Source organism: Eublepharis macularius, chromosome 8 (genome assembly GCF_028583425.1).
Source record: "Eublepharis macularius isolate TG4126 chromosome 8, MPM_Emac_v1.0, whole genome shotgun sequence".
NCBI lineage: Eukaryota > Metazoa > Chordata > Lepidosauria > Squamata > Eublepharidae > Eublepharis > Eublepharis macularius.
The window spans coordinates 19,458,036-19,477,512 of record NC_072797.1 but is presented as its reverse complement, the minus strand read 5'-3'; the positions used below and the strand labels follow the sequence as shown (position 1 = coordinate 19,477,512).

At 41.9% G+C, this 19,477-nt stretch overlaps 1 protein-coding gene across 1 annotated transcript in view; it reads left to right on the top strand.

Annotated features, from left to right (window-relative positions):
- ATP8B1 (ATPase phospholipid transporting 8B1) overlaps positions 1 to 17,788 on the top strand; it is a 76,556-nt gene extending 58,768 nt beyond the window's left edge. The window contains exons 18-28 of the mRNA XM_054987060.1: positions 2,757 to 2,921; positions 4,411 to 4,522; positions 4,712 to 4,787; positions 6,403 to 6,535; positions 7,169 to 7,457; positions 8,528 to 8,751; positions 9,903 to 9,986; positions 11,087 to 11,332; positions 13,395 to 13,533; positions 14,381 to 14,511; positions 14,825 to 17,788. Coding sequence (XP_054843035.1) covers positions 2,757 to 2,921; positions 4,411 to 4,522; positions 4,712 to 4,787; positions 6,403 to 6,535; positions 7,169 to 7,457; positions 8,528 to 8,751; positions 9,903 to 9,986; positions 11,087 to 11,332; positions 13,395 to 13,533; positions 14,381 to 14,511; positions 14,825 to 15,055 — 1,830 coding nt within the window. The 3' untranslated portion in view covers positions 15,056 to 17,788. The remainder of the gene's footprint in view (positions 1 to 2,756; positions 2,922 to 4,410; positions 4,523 to 4,711; positions 4,788 to 6,402; positions 6,536 to 7,168; positions 7,458 to 8,527; positions 8,752 to 9,902; positions 9,987 to 11,086; positions 11,333 to 13,394; positions 13,534 to 14,380; positions 14,512 to 14,824) is intronic.
- The last annotated feature ends 1,689 nt before the right edge of the window (positions 17,789 to 19,477 follow it).

Here is a 19,477-nt window from a genome sequence, read left to right as displayed (position 1 = left end):
TATTTCTGAACTGCTTAATTAGTAATAAGCACTTTGTTTATCGCAAACAAAAAAATCATGATAGTCTCTGCCTGCAGGCTCACAATCTGATAAACAAGAACAAATAGGTTCAGTTCAGGCTTCATGCCGAACTCTCATTTCGTGATGCTGATTTGATGTATTATGATGTCTGAATTATAGGCCGACAAACCAGAATCATGGTTGTGGATTTTCCGGGCTGTATTGCCGTAGTCTTGGCATTGTAGTTCCTGACGTTTCGCCAGCAGCTGTGACTGGCATCTTCAGAGGTGTAGCACCAAAAGACAGAGATCTCTCAGTGTCACAATGTGGAGAAGATGTTGGCGGGTAATTTATATCTACTCAGGAAGGTGGGTTTGGGTTGTGTCATCCTGTAAGAGTTTCTCAGGGTGTGGAATGCTAATGCTTCACTGTATCCTGAGGAGGTTCTTTTGCATATGGATTGGTGCTTGATATGCTAATCTTCTCTGCAGGGCTATTGTAAGATGTAGAGTATTTTGTTAGTCTGGTGTTTTTCAGGACTGGAAACCAAGCTCTATTCATTCTTAAAGTCTCTTCTTTCCTGTTGAGGTTGTGCTTATGCTTATGAATTTCAATGGCTTCCCTGTGCAATCTGACAAAGTAGTTGGAAGTGTTGTCCAGTATTTTAGTGTCCTGGAATAAGATACTGTGTCCTGTTTGAGTTAACTTATGATGTCTGAATTAATTTGAGTTAACTCAAACAGGAAACTCTTACAGGATGACGCAACTCAAACCCACCTTCCTGAGTAGATATAAATTACCTACTAACATCTTTTCCACACCGTAACACTGAGAGATCTCTGTCTTTTGGTGCTACACCTCTGAAGATGCCAGTCACAGCTGCTGGCAAAACATCAAGAACTACAATGCCAAGACCAAGGCTATACAGCCCGGAAAATCAACAACAACCATTGTTCTCCGGCCGTGAAAGCCTTCGACAATAAACCAGAATCAGAAAGCATAGTTGTATTATGTTTTTTAACCTATTTCTATCACATTATTATACTGCCATTTCTGTAAGAAGCTCAGGGCATACGTCGGTCCCCATTCTCCCTTTTATCTTCACTATAGCCCTGTGATACCTCACAGGTTAAGTTGCGTGTGTGAGAGTGAGAGTAAGAGAGACACAGAGACACAGAGACTGGTCCAAAGTTATCCAGCCAGCTTTCTGGCTGAATGGGAATCTCCCCTGTCCCAGTATGGTATTCTAACCAGTTTATTGGTGATGGAGAGTGCCCTCAAGTCATAGTTGACTTATTATACTGGTTCAAAATGTGTACATATGTATGGTTAATGTTAATTATGGTTTGGTTATGTCTGGGTTAGTAAATCATGGCTATTTGTCCATCTCCAGAGTCCGTTTCCCTTTGAGACAGGAGAACTGTAAAGATAGAATACAGAAGTAAACATGCAGTTCCAAACCATAGAGAAGAACCACAAGTGACAAAAGGCACAGATTGGACACTTGTCTGCTTCCCTCAAGTTTTGATGGGAAATGTAGGCATCCTGGTCTCGCAGCTTCGCTCTCTGACTGCTGTCCAATGGACTTTTCAACTGTCACTTGTCCAACATTCCGCCAAGCTGCCTACATTTCCCATAAAAACTTGAGGGAAGCAGACAAGTGTCCAATCTGTGCCTTTTGTCACTTGTGGTTCTGCTCATAGTCTACCTGTACACTTAAAAGCACAGACCATGGTTTTGATGCTGAACCATGGTTAGTGGAAACTCTGGTTTGAGTGTGATGTCTGAACTGAACCATAGAATCTTAGTAAATTACAAATATGACATATCTGATTTATACATTTTTAAAAACACCCCTATTAGGACAGGCCTGGGGAACAAAGGTAAATAAATTTTACCAGTGCTTATTTTGGGTATAAAAAGGTGCCGATACTCATATATAAGGTTGCACCAATTTCGACCAGGAGTTGAGAGAGCCCCCACTAATGAGTCAGTGTTCAATAACATTGAGTACCACCAGAAAAAAATCCCTAGATTTTACTTTCTTCCCCCTGAAGAACATGGGAACTGTAGTGCTTTAGAAGATCTAGTGATCTCCAACATTTCCTTTATGAAAGTATAATTTAACATGAGGTCTGCCTTATAAGAAGTATGACAGGCTGTGTGGACAAGCCTCCTGGAAGCTTCGGCCCTTCCAAAGAGCTTTTGTGGCAACCTGAACTTGCAAAAAGAAGAAATACCCAAAGGTGGGAGGGGGGGAGGAACAGTGTTTTTAGACTGATTTTAGTGTTTTTTGTGTGTGTTGTTTTTATAAAATTAATTTTCTATTGTTGATGCTCTCCTTGGGTCCTCAGATGCTCAGGAGAAATGTGGACATACAAATATTTTAAATAAATAAAAAAAATCCAGAACTGGTTTAAAACAGGTAATTCTGCAATGACTGTATCATCTGGACAGAAATGGAAGGACCAAAAACTTTTAAAATTTCTTTGGAGAGTTTATTTTTCTGATCCCCCCCCCACCTTTTTGTGGTTTTGTAGCACAGGTCTGAAAGGAGGAGCTATTAGAACAGTTGGGGGGGGTTGTTTTTTATTGGATTTTCTGCACATTTTTGATTACTCTGGATGACATCCAACATTCTCTCACTGCCTTTGCCGGCTGAGTGATTCCTCACAGTTTGATTTTTCATAGTGAAAAATCTCAAGACTTTCGATGGAATCTTCAATTTAGTCCTTTTCTTTCCTTTGCTTTGGTAGAACTTTGCAAGTGAAACCCTTCGGACGCTGTGCCTTTGCTACAAGGACATCGGCAACGAGGAGTATGAGGCGTGGAATAAAAGATTCATGGCTGCTAGTGTTGCTGTAAGGAACCGCGAGGAAGCTCTGGATAAAGTATATGAAGAAATTGAAAAGAATCTCATTGTGAGTCTGATGCGCAGCCAGGCAGGGGGTGGAGTGTGGAGAGTTTTTCCTGTCAAATCCCATGCCAGTTTGGTGTAGTGGTTAAGAGCGCGGGTCTCTAATCTGGAGAGCTGGGTTTGATTCCCCACTCATCCACTTGAAGCCAGCTGGGTGACCTTGGGCTAGTCACAGCTCTCTGGAGCTCTCTCAGCCTCACCCACCTCACAGGGTGTTTTGTTGTGGGGATAATAATAGCATACTTTGGAAACCGCTCTGAGTGGGCATTAAGTTGTCCTGAAGGGTGGCATATAAATCAATTATTACTATTACTATTACTATTATGCTTGACCTTGCTGTCTTTGCTATGGTGTACTTCATAAAACGGGTTTTTTTCTTGTTCTCTTTCCCCATCACTTTAATTATTGTGCTTTTTCTGCTGGCAGGCATAGGCATGTTATCTTTGAGGAAAGAGACAGCCATATGCCTTCTGTACAGTACGAGCGGTTCCAAAATTTATGCTGATTTATGGAAACTGCAATGTACAAAGTGGCTGAAGACCCCCAACAGAAGTCTGCTTTGGTGGGTTTTTCTCATCCACTGCATTGAGCTGTAGTGGCAACTGTAAGTCTGCAAAGGCCAGGTTGTCACAGCCACAGCTGACGGAAGACAGCAAAGCAAACCGTAGCTTCTCCCACATGATGGGTCGTGGCTCAGGGGCTGAGCCTATGCTTGTCATGCAGAAGGTCCCGGGTTCGATTTCCAGTTAAATAGGCTCAGGTAGTAAGTACTGTGAAAGATCTGTAGCAGAGACCCTGGGGAGCTGCTGCTGACGGGAGCAGGCAATACTGACCTTGATAGACTGATGAATAAAAGCCATAAGATGGTGACATGCATACAAAATATACTGTAAAGATAACAGGCAATGAAAAGAGAACATTAAATTGCTTTTCATGTTCTGACTTCGTATAAAGCAGCTTCATATGTTCGTCCAGCAGTGTTTCCACAAGAGAGGCCACCTTTAGTATCATGATCGCTTAGGTAGACAATATGTATCTGTATTGTCTGTCTGTTGCAACGATGCCCAACGTCTTATTTATTTCCTTTAAAAATATGTGTCACTTTTCTGACCAGCACTCAGACATGAAACCTGCAGTTGCTATGATGTCAGCTGGTGCCAACTTCTTCACCAAAGTGTCTCTTCCTTCTTTCCTCCAATTCACTAGAACAGGAAGTGCTTCTGAAGACTCCAAGAGGTGTTACCTCTGGAAGCATCCCTTCAGAAACAGCTGCTGCCAACACAGAATGGCTTAGCTTAGAAGCTCCCAATGTTTTGTGATTGCCCTCTTGTGGCAGCCATTTTGTGATTGGCCCCACCTTCTGTGGCAGCCATTTTGAGGTGGTGCTCACTAGTCTTTCTCAAAACACCAGAAGTACCCACAGGCTTAACAAGGTTGGGGACCCTGCTCTATTATGTTACCATACCAGAATATGTTTATTCTTAAATTTACAGCTTTTAGGTGCCACGGCAATTGAAGACAAGTTGCAGGATGGGGTTCCAGAAACGATATCCAAACTGGCAAAGGCAGATATTAAGATCTGGGTGTTGACTGGTGATAAAAAAGGTAACCCATATGAATAGCTTTTTCTTATCTTCCTCAAGTAGAATGGAAAGAAATGAATATATGCTTGGGTGTGCCCTTTTCTTTGTTTGTTGACTGACTGGATCTGGGCATGGTGTGTGTGTGTGTGTGTGTATTTTAAAGAGTCAGATGAAACCACCAGTTGTGTCACAGCATTGTCTTCTGTTACAGAAACTGCTGAAAACATTGGATATTCTTGCGAACTCCTGACAGATGAAACTACCATCTATTACGGAGAAGATGTAAGGTAAACAGTTCGTGTTTCTACATGCCAGGGATTCTAAGGGGACTTTGCCACTTTTGTTTGCATCCTGATTCTGCTTGTTGAAATGTTGTTCTTTACAGCCTATTGAAAAATTGTCTGTGTGGGTCATATAAAGAGAGCTGTCTTTTGAGGACATGGCATGAGTTGAATGCCAACTCCTGAGGGCTGTGAGTTGATGCTGGTGCCGTGTACAAACAGGGATGATACCCTTGTTTTTCTTAAAGGCTGAATCCACTAACTTCGTCTGTAAAAACAGTGGTGTCCAAATGGAGTCACAACATTATCATGCACTACAAGTACAATACATACTCGGCTTCCTGTGCGTAGAGATGGTCTTGCCCCCACCCCCAGTCAGTTTTCCCCTCTGGATGTATAAATACACTCCTAGGAAACCAAGTTGAAGGGGAAAAAACAGCCAGCACGGGGAGGGTTAACTGCCTATGATCCACATCTTTGTTGCAAGCTATTGCTTCCTCTGTCAAGAAAAGCTGTGGCCCTGGAGCTTAGAACACACATAAAGGTCATTTCCCAAGGTTGATTATTGATCCATCTAGACCAACATTGACTGCTTTGATTGGCAGCTGCTCTCCAGGGCCTCAGGTAGAGAAGGGCTTTCCCAACACCTCTACCTGAGTGTTTGGAATGGAACTGTTGTGTGCCAACTGCATAAGTTTTGTCACTGAACTTTGGTTCCTCCTCAGTGTTTACTACTGAATGTGTATTTCCAAGGTGAAACATGTGGAATTCCTTGTTTTGTATGGACAGGAGTTCTCTTATGATGTAGATCTTGGCATTATTCTGCCAAGACTGAGTGGCTCTCATTTGCCCATGTAACATGCCGGAGTTCTGTATGTATGCCACAAGTATAAACTTGAAAATATTCCTATGTGGTTTCTTTACTTTTTACTTTAATGATACTGCTCATACAGCCTATTCAGCTCTGAGCAGTGCCACACTAAAATTAGAGTTAAAATAGGAAAAAGTCTTATGTGGTTTCTCAAAATCTGCCTTGAGCTGAAAATTTTTGTCTTCGGGCTAAATCTTAGTAGCTGCCAATTGTTTTCTTTGAAATCTTCAATAGGTAAACTTCCAATAGTTATTTATTTATTTACTTTATTCTCTCTCACTCAAGCAAGCCTTTATTGGCCTATATAAAAATATAAGATTTTAAATACAGAAATGAGTCCATACAGAATGAGATTAAAATTACAGATAGGAACAGGGCAACAGTACAGCAAAATCAATATAGAATATTACTTGTCAGGGCGTATAGCCATGGCACTGTACTTTATTTACATTATCTATAGTCCACCTTTCTCACTGGATTCCACAGCATGAGTCAGTATTAAAGACATTGCAATAAACAATATAATTGGGTATATAAATGCAAATTTGCAAAGCTTTACTATCTAGTTGAAGAAATGCTGAACAGAGCATAAGCAATTCTAAGACTGATATATTAAACAACATAGAAACTATCCAGTAGGATCATACTTACAGCAACATATAGTACATAGAAATACAGTCTTATAGTCCCTGTCCCTTTAGTTATGCATCTCTTTTGGACCCCACCACACACGTCTCTTTGCCTCCCCAGTGCTCTTCTGCAAACAAGACTAGAAAATCAGAGGAACAGAAGTGGATCAAATCTAAATTCATCTCAGAGGACCAATGAACCCTTTTTGCAGCAGGGTAGAAATCATGCTCTGATTATCACTGGCTCCTGGCTGGTAAGTATGGAACAGACACGGTTGTTTAATTTTGATGCAAGAGAACTGTACATAACAAATAATAGCTAGTAAAAGATTTCAGATAGACTTTTACAGATGTGGCAAATTTGGGTAGGTCTGCACCCAACTGCAATTCTCAAAGCACTCACGGATAGAGAGTTGATTGTCCTACTGCACTTGGTGGGGACTGTGGGATGTGCTTATGGTTGCCACTTTTAGTGGACCAAGCCTTTATGCCTTTCACAGCTGCTGCTGCTTCTAATTCACAAGAATGGAGTATTCTCTCCTCATGTCTCTCCTGCTCATGTGCCTAGCGCATTGTAATTCTTGGCTATTTTCTGAAGCTTATTGGATCAATCGCAGGGTTGGCATCAGTGTCTATACCTTCAACATCCAGTAGTTAATGTCTGTGAATTGTTAAAGGATGTGTTGGTGAGTGGAACTGAAAAAGGCTCATCAGCACCTAGGTACATCATGGTGCTGATCCACAAAAGTTTATACATCCTTAAAAACTTCTGAAGGGAGGTCTCGTTCAAGAAATAATCAAGTACTCTAGCTTCTTGCAGGCAATTTTGCTGATAGCTGCTGATGGCGCTTGACCCTTTTATAGAGGAGACTGTCTGTCCCTTACAGAATGAAATTCTCTTGGAGAAGAAAAAGAAAAGAAAGAAGCTCCTGAAACTGAAATTTCCAAAAACTGCAGAAGAAAAACAAAAGCAGCTCCAGAGTAAAAGGAAAGCGGAAGCGAACAAGGAGCAGCAGCAGCGGAACTTCGTTGATTTGGCTTGCGAGTGCAGTGCGGTGATCTGCTGTCGCGTGACACCCAAGCAGAAGGCCATGGTGGTGGATCTGGTGAAGAGATACAAGAAGGCAATCACTTTGGCCATTGGGGATGGCGCCAATGACGTCAACATGATCAAAAGTAAGCTTTGTCATGCCTTCTAATGGAGTTAGAGAAACCTCGTAATTTGGGTTGCATTCAGCTGTCACAACACACGCACTGGGTTGGATCCAGTCAGCTTTTGCACTGGTGAAGGGAGGTGGTCCTTTGACCACCCAAAAGACTATGGCCTCTTCCACATGGTGAACTTTACATCGGTGTTTCTGTGTATTCAACTCATGAAGATCAGATCCACTTTATTCATCGGTTCTGGCCTCATACTGCTTCGATTCTTTAATTCTACACTTTGAGGGAGTTGAACCAGTGGTGTCTTTTTTTTTATTCTACACTAGAAAAATGTCCCAATTCTATGTTGGGCTTTGAAGACTCATCCGTTTCCTCACTGGATTGTATGAGAACTCATCAGTTTCCTCAGTGGATCCGCTGAGGACTGGTCAGTTTCTCTGTTGATTTCTGAGGAAACTTACAAAGGGTGTGGGGGTTTTGTCATTTTTAATGGCACCATTATTGCAAGGGAGCCATTTAATTTTTTTTAATTCAGGAAAAAAACTTGATGGTTGCTCTTCAACCAATCAGGATGCAGGGGAATAAAGGAGAGGGTGAATGGCAGAGCCAGGGCCAAGCCTCACGCCAAAGAAAGCATTCTGCACTTCAGCAAAGCCCCAGGTTGACTTTACTGGGGGAAAGTTGGGGTATGTGTGCAGGTAGAACAGCTGGGGAAAGACTGATTCTGCGGCAGTTGCAGCCTGCTCTGTGCGGAATGTAAAAAAGGCTGGGAAGTGGTTTGTAGACTGAATTGGAGTATTTTGACTGTGTGCACATAAGCCTGGAGAGAAATTGATGCAGTATGGAGCCAGAACTGATGAACATCCGGTAGTTAATGCCCAGTAGTGAGGAAAAGACCTATGTTTTAAAAACGTTTTAAAGACTGTATACACCAGAAAGAAATGATGGTCGACACAGAAAATGACACAGTGAAGCTTACACAAATCCTCATTTTCTTTCCTGTTGAACTTGTTAATTTGTTCCTTAGAAAGGTTTTCCGAAGGAGCTAACTTTCCATTGTATGATTTTTAAAAAAATATATTTAGCTGCCCACATCGGTGTTGGAATCAGCGGACAAGAAGGGATGCAAGCTGTCATGTCTAGTGACTATTCTTTTGGCCAGTTCAGATACCTGCAACGATTGTTATTGGTTCATGGCCGATGGTCATACATCAGGATGTGCAAGTTCCTACGATATTTTTTCTACAAAAACTTTGCATTCACACTAGTTCACTTTTGGTATTCCTTCTTCAATGGCTATTCTGCACAGGTAAGGAGGGGGGGAAGGGCTTGTGAATGTTCCACCTTCTTTTTGCTAACATCAACCAAGCATAGATAAAAGAGCCAGTGTGATGTAGTGGTTAAAGAGCTGGGTTAGGAAGTGGGAAACCTTGGATCAATACCCCTCTCAGCCACAAAGCTCGTTGAATGGCCTTGGGCCATTCATTTTCTCATTCTAACCTACCATTTATATTCCGCCCTCCCCACATCAGCAGGCTCATTCTAACCTACCGTTCAGGGTTGGGAGGACGGAACGGGGAAGAGCCATTCACATTTCTGTTCGCTTCGTGCTTAAAAGACTTGGGATGAAAATGCAGTTAGGTAGATATAAGAGGCTTGATCCATGTCTTTAATTTCTCTTTGACTTCCTTTTAAGAAGTTTTCAATATCTCAGAAGCAGCAGAGTTTTACCTGATTTTTCTACACTTTACAGTTGACCTGATAATGTGTCATAGATCCAGAGGAGTTAGCCGTGTTAGTCTGTAGTAGCAAAATCAAAAAGAGTCCAGTAGCACCTTTAAGACTAACCAATTTTATTTTATTGTAGCATAAGCTTTCGAGAATCAAGTTCTCTTCATCAGATGCCTGATCCGAACTGGTCAAATACAGAAGAGGAGGGGAGGGGAAATAAGGGGACATATATCACATCAAGAGGACAGGGTGCAATTAGTGTGAAGGCAATCAAAACATTCCTTTGCTTGTAAATGTAAACACCTCCTTTTGGTGTGGAGTCAGTTTGCCGTGTTAGTTAACCGCAGTGAAGGTATCCAATTCCTATGCAGTATAAGCCCTCGATAACCACAGCTCTCCCTGCCAGCTGCATCTGACAAAGAGAGCTGTGGTCCCCGAAAGCCCACACGTACTCAGGCTGAGATAATTGACAAACAAAGCCCACACCAGGCGACACTGGGCTCCCCCAGACCACGCCTCTGTAAAGGAAATCTGTTACCTGTGATAATGTGATAACCATTCATAGTCTCTATTCAGTCCCAGCTTGACAGAGTCAAATTTGCATATGAATTCCAATTCAGCAGCCTCCCGTTGGATTTTGTTTTTGAAGGGTTTCTGTTGAACCACAGCGACTTTTTTTTTTCTTGCTTGGAGAGGATATAACTGAATTATTTCTTTCTGCTGTTGCAGACGGCCTATGAAGACTGGTTTATCACCCTCTACAATGTATTATATTCCAGCCTTCCAGTTCTTCTTGTTGGCTTGCTTGACCAGGTATAACAATATGTTGTACAGATTATTTTTGAAGTGGTCTAGTGTTCTAGATGCTATGGAAAAGCTGGTCCTGAATTCTCAACTGGCTAAATTCTGTGGCAAACTCATTCCCTCACGGTCAGCTCGCACACTGTATGTGTGTAGAAGCAGAATGATATGGGTACTTCATATGTTAGCACTGTTTTTGCTGAGCCTTCCAGTGCTAGCGTGGGAAGTGCCTATATGGTTTTGGGTAACTCATACAATTTCATCTGTGCAATATGAAAGATGATCAGGTCTGTGTGATTTGCAGTGACAACCACATGATGAACATGTAAATTGGGTCATCATTTCGCAGATCTGGCTGCATTCAGATACCACAACAAACTCGACTTAACAGCAGTTTGTTGGTTTGGGGCATGAACACCACTTGTTTGCTGGGGTCCCTTTGCCGTGGACTTCCACCTCCCTTCTCCTCTCCCACACAGAGTTTGATTGACAATTCCCTGGTTTAATAAAAGCTCCAGTTTGCCTTGATGTCCAAGGGAAGTGAAATTGGAGTGTGTCCCACAGGCCAGGAAACCTCAGCCTGTGTTTTGCCACATTACATCCAACTGGAGAATTTTTTCAATCAAGCTTTGCAAAAGGGAGGAGGAAGGAGGCAGGAGAAAGGAAGGACTGAGCTGTATTCTTGCTTAATAATGATAAACCTCTGTTCAGTTACACTTTCCCCATGACATTTGAATGCATTTTCATTCTAGATGCCTGTTCTAGTGCTTCAGGATATTTGATATTTCTGATTTTGTGATGTGGATATAAAGCAGAATTCTCAATAAAGCAGAATTCCCACTTGACAGAAGGGAAATGAGTGTATTCTTCCACTAGTCAAAGCAGAGAGATATGTCCCTTTGTGTTTTGCTGCGACTGCAGATGTTTATGTTTGTAAATAAATTTTGCACATACACACGCTCTTTCTTTTGTTCATAGAATAAACACCTGTCCATTATTTCCCTTCCGAACAATCAGTGTAGGGAAAGGGGTTTGGGGGTACATGCATCTGATTCGACAGTCCTTTGCATGATGAAATTGCTATTTAATGATGTCGTAATCATTCTTTTAAGGACGTGAGTGACAAACTGAGCCTGCGATTCCCCACCTTGTACTTGTCGGGACAGAAAGATTTGCTGTTTAACTACAGGAAGTTCTTCATAAGCCTCTTACATGGTGTCATAACGTCGCTTGTGATTTTCTTCATCCCCTACGGCGCTTACCTCCAAACCATGGGGCAAGATGGAGAAGCACCCTCTGATTACCAATCATTTGCTGTCACTACAGCCTCTTCTCTCATCATCGCCGTCAATTTTCAGGCAAGGGGGATTTCTTTTCTTTTATTTCATCTCAGAGTTGGACGGGGACTACCAAGTTCACCTAGTCCAATCCCCTGATAATGCAGGAACAACAACTGTTAATATCCCTGACAAATAGGTATCCAGTTGATACTTAAAAATCTCCAGTAATGAAGACTGTCCCATTGTCAAACATGCCAGTCCATCAGGAAATGTTCCCTCAGATTTACTCAAAACCTCCCTTGTTGTAGTTTGCATCAATTAGTCAGAGTCCTCCCCGTCTTCCTTATGTCAACCCTTTAGGTATCAGAAGGTGGCAATCATATCACCTCGCAAGCATCTCTTCTCCAAGACAGAGAATCCCAACTGCTTCAGCCTCTTCTTCACAGTCTCTAGGCCTCCCAACCCCACAGCTTCTACCTCCCTGCACTGGATTCAATCCAGTTTGTCAGGATCTTCCCTAAACTTTGGTGCCCCAAACGGAACACAATATGCCAACCAAAGCAGTGCACAGCAGCACCAATACCTTGTGTATTTCTCTGCATGATATTAGTTGCTAACCTCAAAGCACATTATGCTGAATAGAGGCTGGTGCAACCTGATTGCCCCAACTTTCTGGCGTAGTGAGTCAGTGCTGTATATCCGGACTTGGGGACCAAGAATCGTTTTCCTAGGCCCGGTGCGAACTTACGAGCAGAACCACAAGTGACAAAAGGCACAGATTGGACACTTGTCAGCTTCCCTCAAGTTTTGATGGGAAATGTAGGCATCCTGGTCTCGCAGCTTCGCTCTCTGACTGCTGTCCAATGGACTTTTCAACTGTCACTTCTCCAACATTCCGCCAAGCTGCCTACATTTCCCATCAAAACTTGAGGGAAGCTGACAAGTGTCCAATCTGTGCCCTTTGTCACTTGTGGTTCTGCTCTACAAGCAGCCTCCCCTCGAGTCCTCTTCTGTAAACAATATCCTGAGTTTTGAGGGGCGGGATTTTTTTTCTCTGAAATGACACTGACTAGCAGTGCAATCCTATGTAGAGTTATACCCTTCTAACCCTATTTACTGCTGTAGACTTAGAAGAATGTAACTGTGCTTAGGATGGCACTGTGTATCATGTTAATGGGACTGTTGTCTAGGGTGGACCTTCCTGGACTCCCAGATCCTGATAAAGTTGTACCTATCCCCCTCCGCACACACACTTTGGTTCTGACCCAATGTCGGAGCAGAAAGTGGAGAAATTGAGTGGTTTCTCTCTTTTACTCTTCTGGAGTTACTTTATGTAACAACTCTGGGAGTTGGGAAATCTGAATGAGTTGTTGCTTCAGGTTTGTGAGGTAGTAACTCTCCCTCACCTTATCTACCATGCTTATCTGCTATCTTTCCCACTGTGACCCTTGAAGAGCTAGCGCATTTTCACAAGGAAACCTGTGAGCACCTGAGAAAATGACAAGTGTGGTAAAGATCTTAGACTTTCTCAGCCATTGTTTATACTTCCTTCTGAACAAGAGCAGAGAAAAACATTTCTGCCTCCCTTTGAAGCAACACCAGAGTGGTCTAAGTCAGGAAACGGGGATGAATAGTGGTGGGCTATATGGGGGGGGTCATAACACTGAGAATCCTAGGACACAAAGGCTTTAAGCATTTGAAGGCTCTTTCTGGCCTGTTTCCATCATTGTTTGGCTACTAAGAAGCAATCAGCCCCCCAAAAGGGGTTGAAGAACTCTTAGCTGGTCAATTAATTTTTAATCCACACTAGTATATTTTGCTTTTGGAAGATGCATGAGTGTACTGCAGCAGGAATCATCTTGGAAGAGGCATTCATGCCTCAATTAAGATGGTATTTACCATCTGCGTTTTTTTACAGCGACTGGCATTTTTTTTATCTGCTGATTTAATCAGAGTCAACCAAAATGGTTCTTAGTCAATCTGCTACCATAGCAGACCTTGTTTTGTTACTTCCCTCCTCTAAAAGGAATCAGTTCCACTTCTTGCACCCTTTTTATCCTTTTGAGTCCTTCAGTTTCAAACAGAATTTTCCTCATCTGGTCTTGGTAACCTTATGTGTGGCTATATGGTTTGTTTATAGATGGGACTGGATACCTCTTACTGGACATTCGTTAATGCTTTCTCAATATTTGGGAGCATTGCACTTTACTTTGGGATTATGTTCGACCTACACAGTGCCGGGATCCATGTCCTCTTTCCATCTGCCTTTCCGTTTACCGGTCAGTGCTACTTTTTTTTTTTCTGACTGTAAATGCAAGAGTTTCTCAGGTATGATGCTGTGCTCTTAGCAAGCAAATTTTTGTGTTTGGCTATGTGGTTCATAAAGCATTCCTGGGAACTGAAACCATTATTTTTTCAGGGCTTCTTTTCTGGGAAAAGAGGTGGTGGAACTCATTGGGTTGCCGTCGGAGAAAATGGTCACATGGCTGGTGGCCCTGCCCCCTGATCTCCAGACAGAGGGGAGTTTAGATCGCTGGTGCAGAGGGTAATCTAAACTCCCCTCTGTCTGGAGATCAGGGGGCGGGGCCACCAGCCATGTGACCATTTTCAAGAGGCTCTGGAACTCCGTTCCACCACGTTCCAGCTAAAAAAAAGCCCTGATTTTTTTTAAAAGTGTGTCTTGTTGCAAGAACCTCTTGTTTTGGAGGAAGACTTATTGGTACTGAAGAAGCTGTTGTCGTTATCTGAACAAAGCAGAGGGATAACACCGATTGAATTACATTGATCACTAACCATTGATATTGTCAATAAGAGCCTTTTTGGTCAACTGTATAGAAATTATGGTGGGACAAGAAAAGGTTCTCCATAGGATAGTCTTACTTATGTATACTAGAGCCAAAGAATGTTGGGCACAGGGAAGTATGTTTATAGTGGTATTAAGTAAGAAAACTTACTTTCTTCAGGCAAGGATATTTTTCAGTTTTTATGTCAAAAAGGCGCACATCAAAAATCATGCCAAGCTCATAATTGCAATTAGTATCATCACTGTATTTTACAGGCTTGTTTGGTTTATGGATAATGGTATTGGTTAGTGAGGATATTCTGACCGTTCAGTCTTTTTTCCAGGTACTGCTGCAAATGCCCTTCGGCAGCCGTATCTCTGGTTGACTATCATTTTATCCGTTGCCTTATGCTTGCTGCCTGTAATTGCACTCCGTTTCTTGTCCATGACAATCTGGCCTTCAGAAAGTGATAAGGTAATCAATTAAACTGGGAATCTGAACCCAGGTCTTATCAATCCTAGCATATCATTCTTACCTCTAAACCATGTCTTTGTCCTGCCATTTTACCTTTCTCTTACTTCGCTAGCTATGGAAGTTTACACTAAACTTCTCTGGGCAGAGGCCTGTCTTGTTTGCACTATATGAAAATGTATTAATGTTTATGGTACTATTTTCAAGACATGCAATGCATTCAGGTGTTGAGAGAGCTGCATGAATATTCTGTTTTTAGGAAGCAAATCGATTTCTTCCCTTAAGTTATCTTCTTGCAACTTTTCTCGTTTTAAAGATCCAGAAGAATCGCAAGAAGTACAAGGCTGAGGAAGAGCAGTGGAGAAGAAGGCCAAGTGTCTTCCGACGGGGAATATCAGGCCGCCGATCTGCTTATGCCTTCTCACATCAGCGAGGATATGCCGACCTGATTGCTTCTGGGCGGAACATTCGCAGGAGGCGAGCGTCATTGACTGCAGTACTTTGCACCAATCTAGCAGAAGTCAGACAAGCTGAAGCAGCAAGTTGATGGTTTTTCATATCCTACAAGAAGTGGATTTTTAAAAAGACATTGCACAAAATTTTTATTTTTTTATGAAAGACTCAGGATTCTTTTTTTTTTAAATTATGTATGGTTCTGATGAACATCTCCTGTTTTGTTTTACAAGCTACTCAGTTGGGGATCATTGACAAACTGAAGAACCAAGTAGTTGTTTTTTTTATATAGATCCCTGTACAAATACTTGTTTCATTTGAAATTGAAGGATATAAATAACAAGGGACTTCAGGACCAATTTGTAGAAGGGATTTTTAAATAACAGTCCTTGGAATTTTAACTCTTTTATTATGATCACGAAATAAACGTTCAGCTGATTGTTTTCTGACTCGACACCAAAGATGAGCGGTGGAAAAGCAAGACAAATGTGTGTGCCACTTCATCCCAGCAATTTATTCAGCTGTAATACCAGTCTTAGAAAACCGAAGACTTTTTTTGCTGTGAATTTACCTATGCAGTTTTATGCTGCAAGCATCAAGAACATAATTTACCATGCACATTATATTCACCCATGGAAGCATGTGTTTAATGTTTAGTCTGATTATCCTCTTGTAGGAAAACTGAATTCAACGCAGGAACGACTGTGTTCTTTTTGCCATGAATATTTTAGTGGACTTTGAACAATATTCCAGAAGGAAAAACCCACTGAAATGAAACAGAATTCAAGTCCAGTTGCACCTTAAAGAACAACAATTTTTTCCAAGTATCAGATATATCTGATGAGCTGAACTTGGACTCACGAATAGAGATGGGCATGAAACGAACCATGAACCAAAGTTCGTGATGGAGCGGCTGGTTCGTAGGCAAAGAAACACGTGGTTTGTGGGGTCGTGTTTTTACAAACCAAATGACTTTTTCCTACCATTTCATGGCCAGTTCGGGAAGCCAGACACTTTGGCGCCATTCAGTGCATTGCCTAGGCAACAGCAGCCAGTCTTTTGGTTGCCCCCAATCTGAGGCCTTCCAGGCTTGATTGGCAGCTGTCCCTGCCAACTAGAGCTCCCATTCTGACCCATCTAGCCAGGAAAAGGGTGGGGAGGTTTAGAATCTCTAAGGCAACTGAGATGGGCCTGCAGTAGTCATGGTAACATCAATCTCTTCCCCCCCAAACCTTGTTAGGCAAGCCTTTCTGCCAATCAGAGTGCTCCTGTTTTGCTCAATGTGGGCATTTTATATAGAAGGGAAAGCTCTGTGCCTCGTGGTTCCAGTTTCAGCAGAGAGAGAGAGGGAGGCTTGCCGGAACTTGGCTTTTGAGAGAGATTGTTTGGTGGGATCTTTGGCCTGCACTTGTTGCTGGAAAAGGGACTGAAAAGTTTGGGCTCTCTGAATGGGACTCGCTCTGGGCTCCAACAAATGGGGCTCATTCTGGGCTCCAACAAACCACAAACCAGTTTGCGAACTGGGTCAAGTTCAGCAAAGTTCGTGGTTTGGGGCTTGTGAAACTGGATGAACCACAAACCATGCGGTTCGAGTTTTTTTCCGGTTCGTGCCCATGTCTACTCACGAAAACTTAGAACCTGAAAAATGTGTTGGTCTTTAAGGTGCTACTTGGCTTGAATTTTGTTCGGCTAGTACAGACGAACATGGCTAGCCACTTGAAGCTACCCACTGAAGTGAGTGACGGTTGTGTGGACGCTGAAGTGAGTGGTGGCTATTCTTGGGTTCGGGCTATCCTCTGGCATCCTCCTCCTTACCACAAGAAGCATTTCTCTTATTTGTTCTCTGCAACTGTTTGAAAGTAAGAAAGAGACAGAATATTGAATGGGGTTGATCCCTATTACGCTTTTTGGGAGACATGTTGATTCTTACATGCTCAATCATTATTAGGGTACTTGGGTAACTTCCTATGGGTGAATTCATCTGTTGTTTTCCATACTTTATATTATTTCTGCGAGTGAGACACTGCAGGCATTCTGCCATGATTTAAGAAAGTTTAGGTTGTCTGCCTGAAAGAAACATGTGGGTTCTTCAAACATGATAGCACAGGCACATTTTATACGCATCTTGCTTTATAAAAACGAAATCCATGTAGGAAAGAAGCCAGGCACAAAACTTTCATTCAGTTGGGAAGATTTTCAAAAGATAAAATTGGAGCAAGATGGTAGTTCACGTTTAGGATGAATGCATTTCACTATGTTTTAATAGTTTTTAAAAAGCATGTTTTTGTTAGGTTTATTGTTGCATACTTTCACATTTTCTGTGCTGGGACTTATAAATGGTTTACATTTCAAGTATTTCAGCATACACCATTTTATGATGTTTAAACATTCACGAGACCATTTCACATTCCCCTCCCTTCAAACAGTTACACAGCAAAGTATAAAAGTGTATCTTTTACTTAGGCACATGGAGTTGGTACATTTCTTTATTATTATTGAAAGTGGAAAGGTTTACAACTTTTTCTTTTCAGTAAGTTCGTAGAAGCCTCTGCTTAGCTTCAGTGTAAATTCTCTCATTAAAATATGAGAAACCCCTCCCCATCTCCCCGCGCCGTGTTTCAGAGCCTTTTAATCTGGGTGCAGTATCAGGATTTTTCACATGCAGATTGAATTCATGCTCGGTTTACTTGTATCAGGACTGTAAAATAGAAGCATTTGTTTAAAAGATGAGGGTATGTACATAAACGATCTTCATTGTTAATTTTTTGAAGTGATGTGAGAAAACCCAAGTGTTTTCACTAATCTGATGCTTTTATTAAAGTGAACTTGCGTATATGCCATGTATGTGTTTATCTGTATAGCTAGGGGTCATTTCATAGAAAAAGAGCTGGAGGAAGTCATTTGCATAACTCATTAGTATATGCCACACCCCTTGCCATCACCGGAAGTGTGTCATTCACATAACTGATTTGCATATGCCACACCCCCTGACATCACCTATCCTGGCTGTTTTGGACCCAATCCTGGCCATTCAGGGCCAAAATTGGGCCCAAAGGGGGCTGAAAATGGCTGGAAAGGGGCACAAAATGATCAGGATCGGGCCACTGCTGAGTGGGAGACTGATCCACCACCAGTCAGAGGCCCAATCTGGGCCGTTTCAGCCCCAATCCAGGCTGAAACGGGCCCAAAATGGCCGAGAGTCAGGTGCGTGGGGCCACCTGACATGTGACCTCTTTGGGGAACTGCTGGAACTGCGTTCCTATGCGTTCCTCCTCAAAATGAGCCCTGTGTATAGCCATTCAATTTCATCTACTGCCTCATTGGATCAATGTGGTTTTGGAGGCACCAACGTAAGTTCAGTATTGCTCTGCAGATAAATGCTTTGAGATTTTCTTTCTAAGCAGAGGGTAGCTTTGATTGCACAAAGAAATAAAATAACCTTGTGTAGGAGCTCCATATATGCATTGGAGCACACATCGATCTCTAGGATCAAATGAGCATCCATAAATGAAATGCCTCTGGAATGATTTTAAAGCATGAGGTCTGAGACTTTTCACCTTAACCTTGCTCACTGTTGTAAGTAGAATCCTACTATGTATTTTTTGTATTGCTTAACATGTCAATATTTATTTATTTACATTATTTATATCCCACCTTTCTCATGACACCCAAGGTAGATTACAGTGTAAGCCAATACAATCATGTTAATACTTAAGTTTTCACTTCAGTTCTATTTTTCAGATATCTGGTCGAGTCCCGATTTCTACAATACATATTTTACTGCATATATACATATATATATATATATATATATATGCATATATGCATATATACATATACATATACATATATATATATACACACACACACACATATATACACACACACACACACACACATATATATATACACACACACATCTCTCTCTCTCTCTCTCTCTCTCTCTCTCTCTCTCTCCCTCCCTCCCTCCCTCCCTCCCTCCCCTATATTCCCTGGATGTCCCATCCTGTTGATTGTACTGACATACTTTGTGTAATCCACCTTGAGTCCCAGTGAGAAAGATGGACTGTAATGTAAAGAAATAACCAAAGGATGAAATTGGTAAGAGAAAAGCGGCTTCCTACTGCGCTTTCGTGAAACCATTGCTGGTAGATAAAACAACTCCAAATGCCACAGGGTTGGATTATACAACTCTCTTCTGCCAGAAGTCCATGGCAGAAAGGACTTGTAAACTTTTACATACAGAAAACACATTTTGTAGAATTTATTGCCCAAAGACCAATTACTATCCTTGACGTAACCGTTAAATGTTGGCTGGCTTGTTTGATGTATAGAGAAACTAGTTTGTCCCTCTTTTTCATGATGGGATTTGACCAGCAGGGCTGGAATGAGCACATCTCATGGCTTGTAGTAGGCAAGGAAGACTTTTCTGTGCGTTGTGATTAATCTGTTGAAACCTGCACTGAACAGCTTCTGCAACTTGGCAGCGATATCATCTGTCCTTCACTTTGAATGA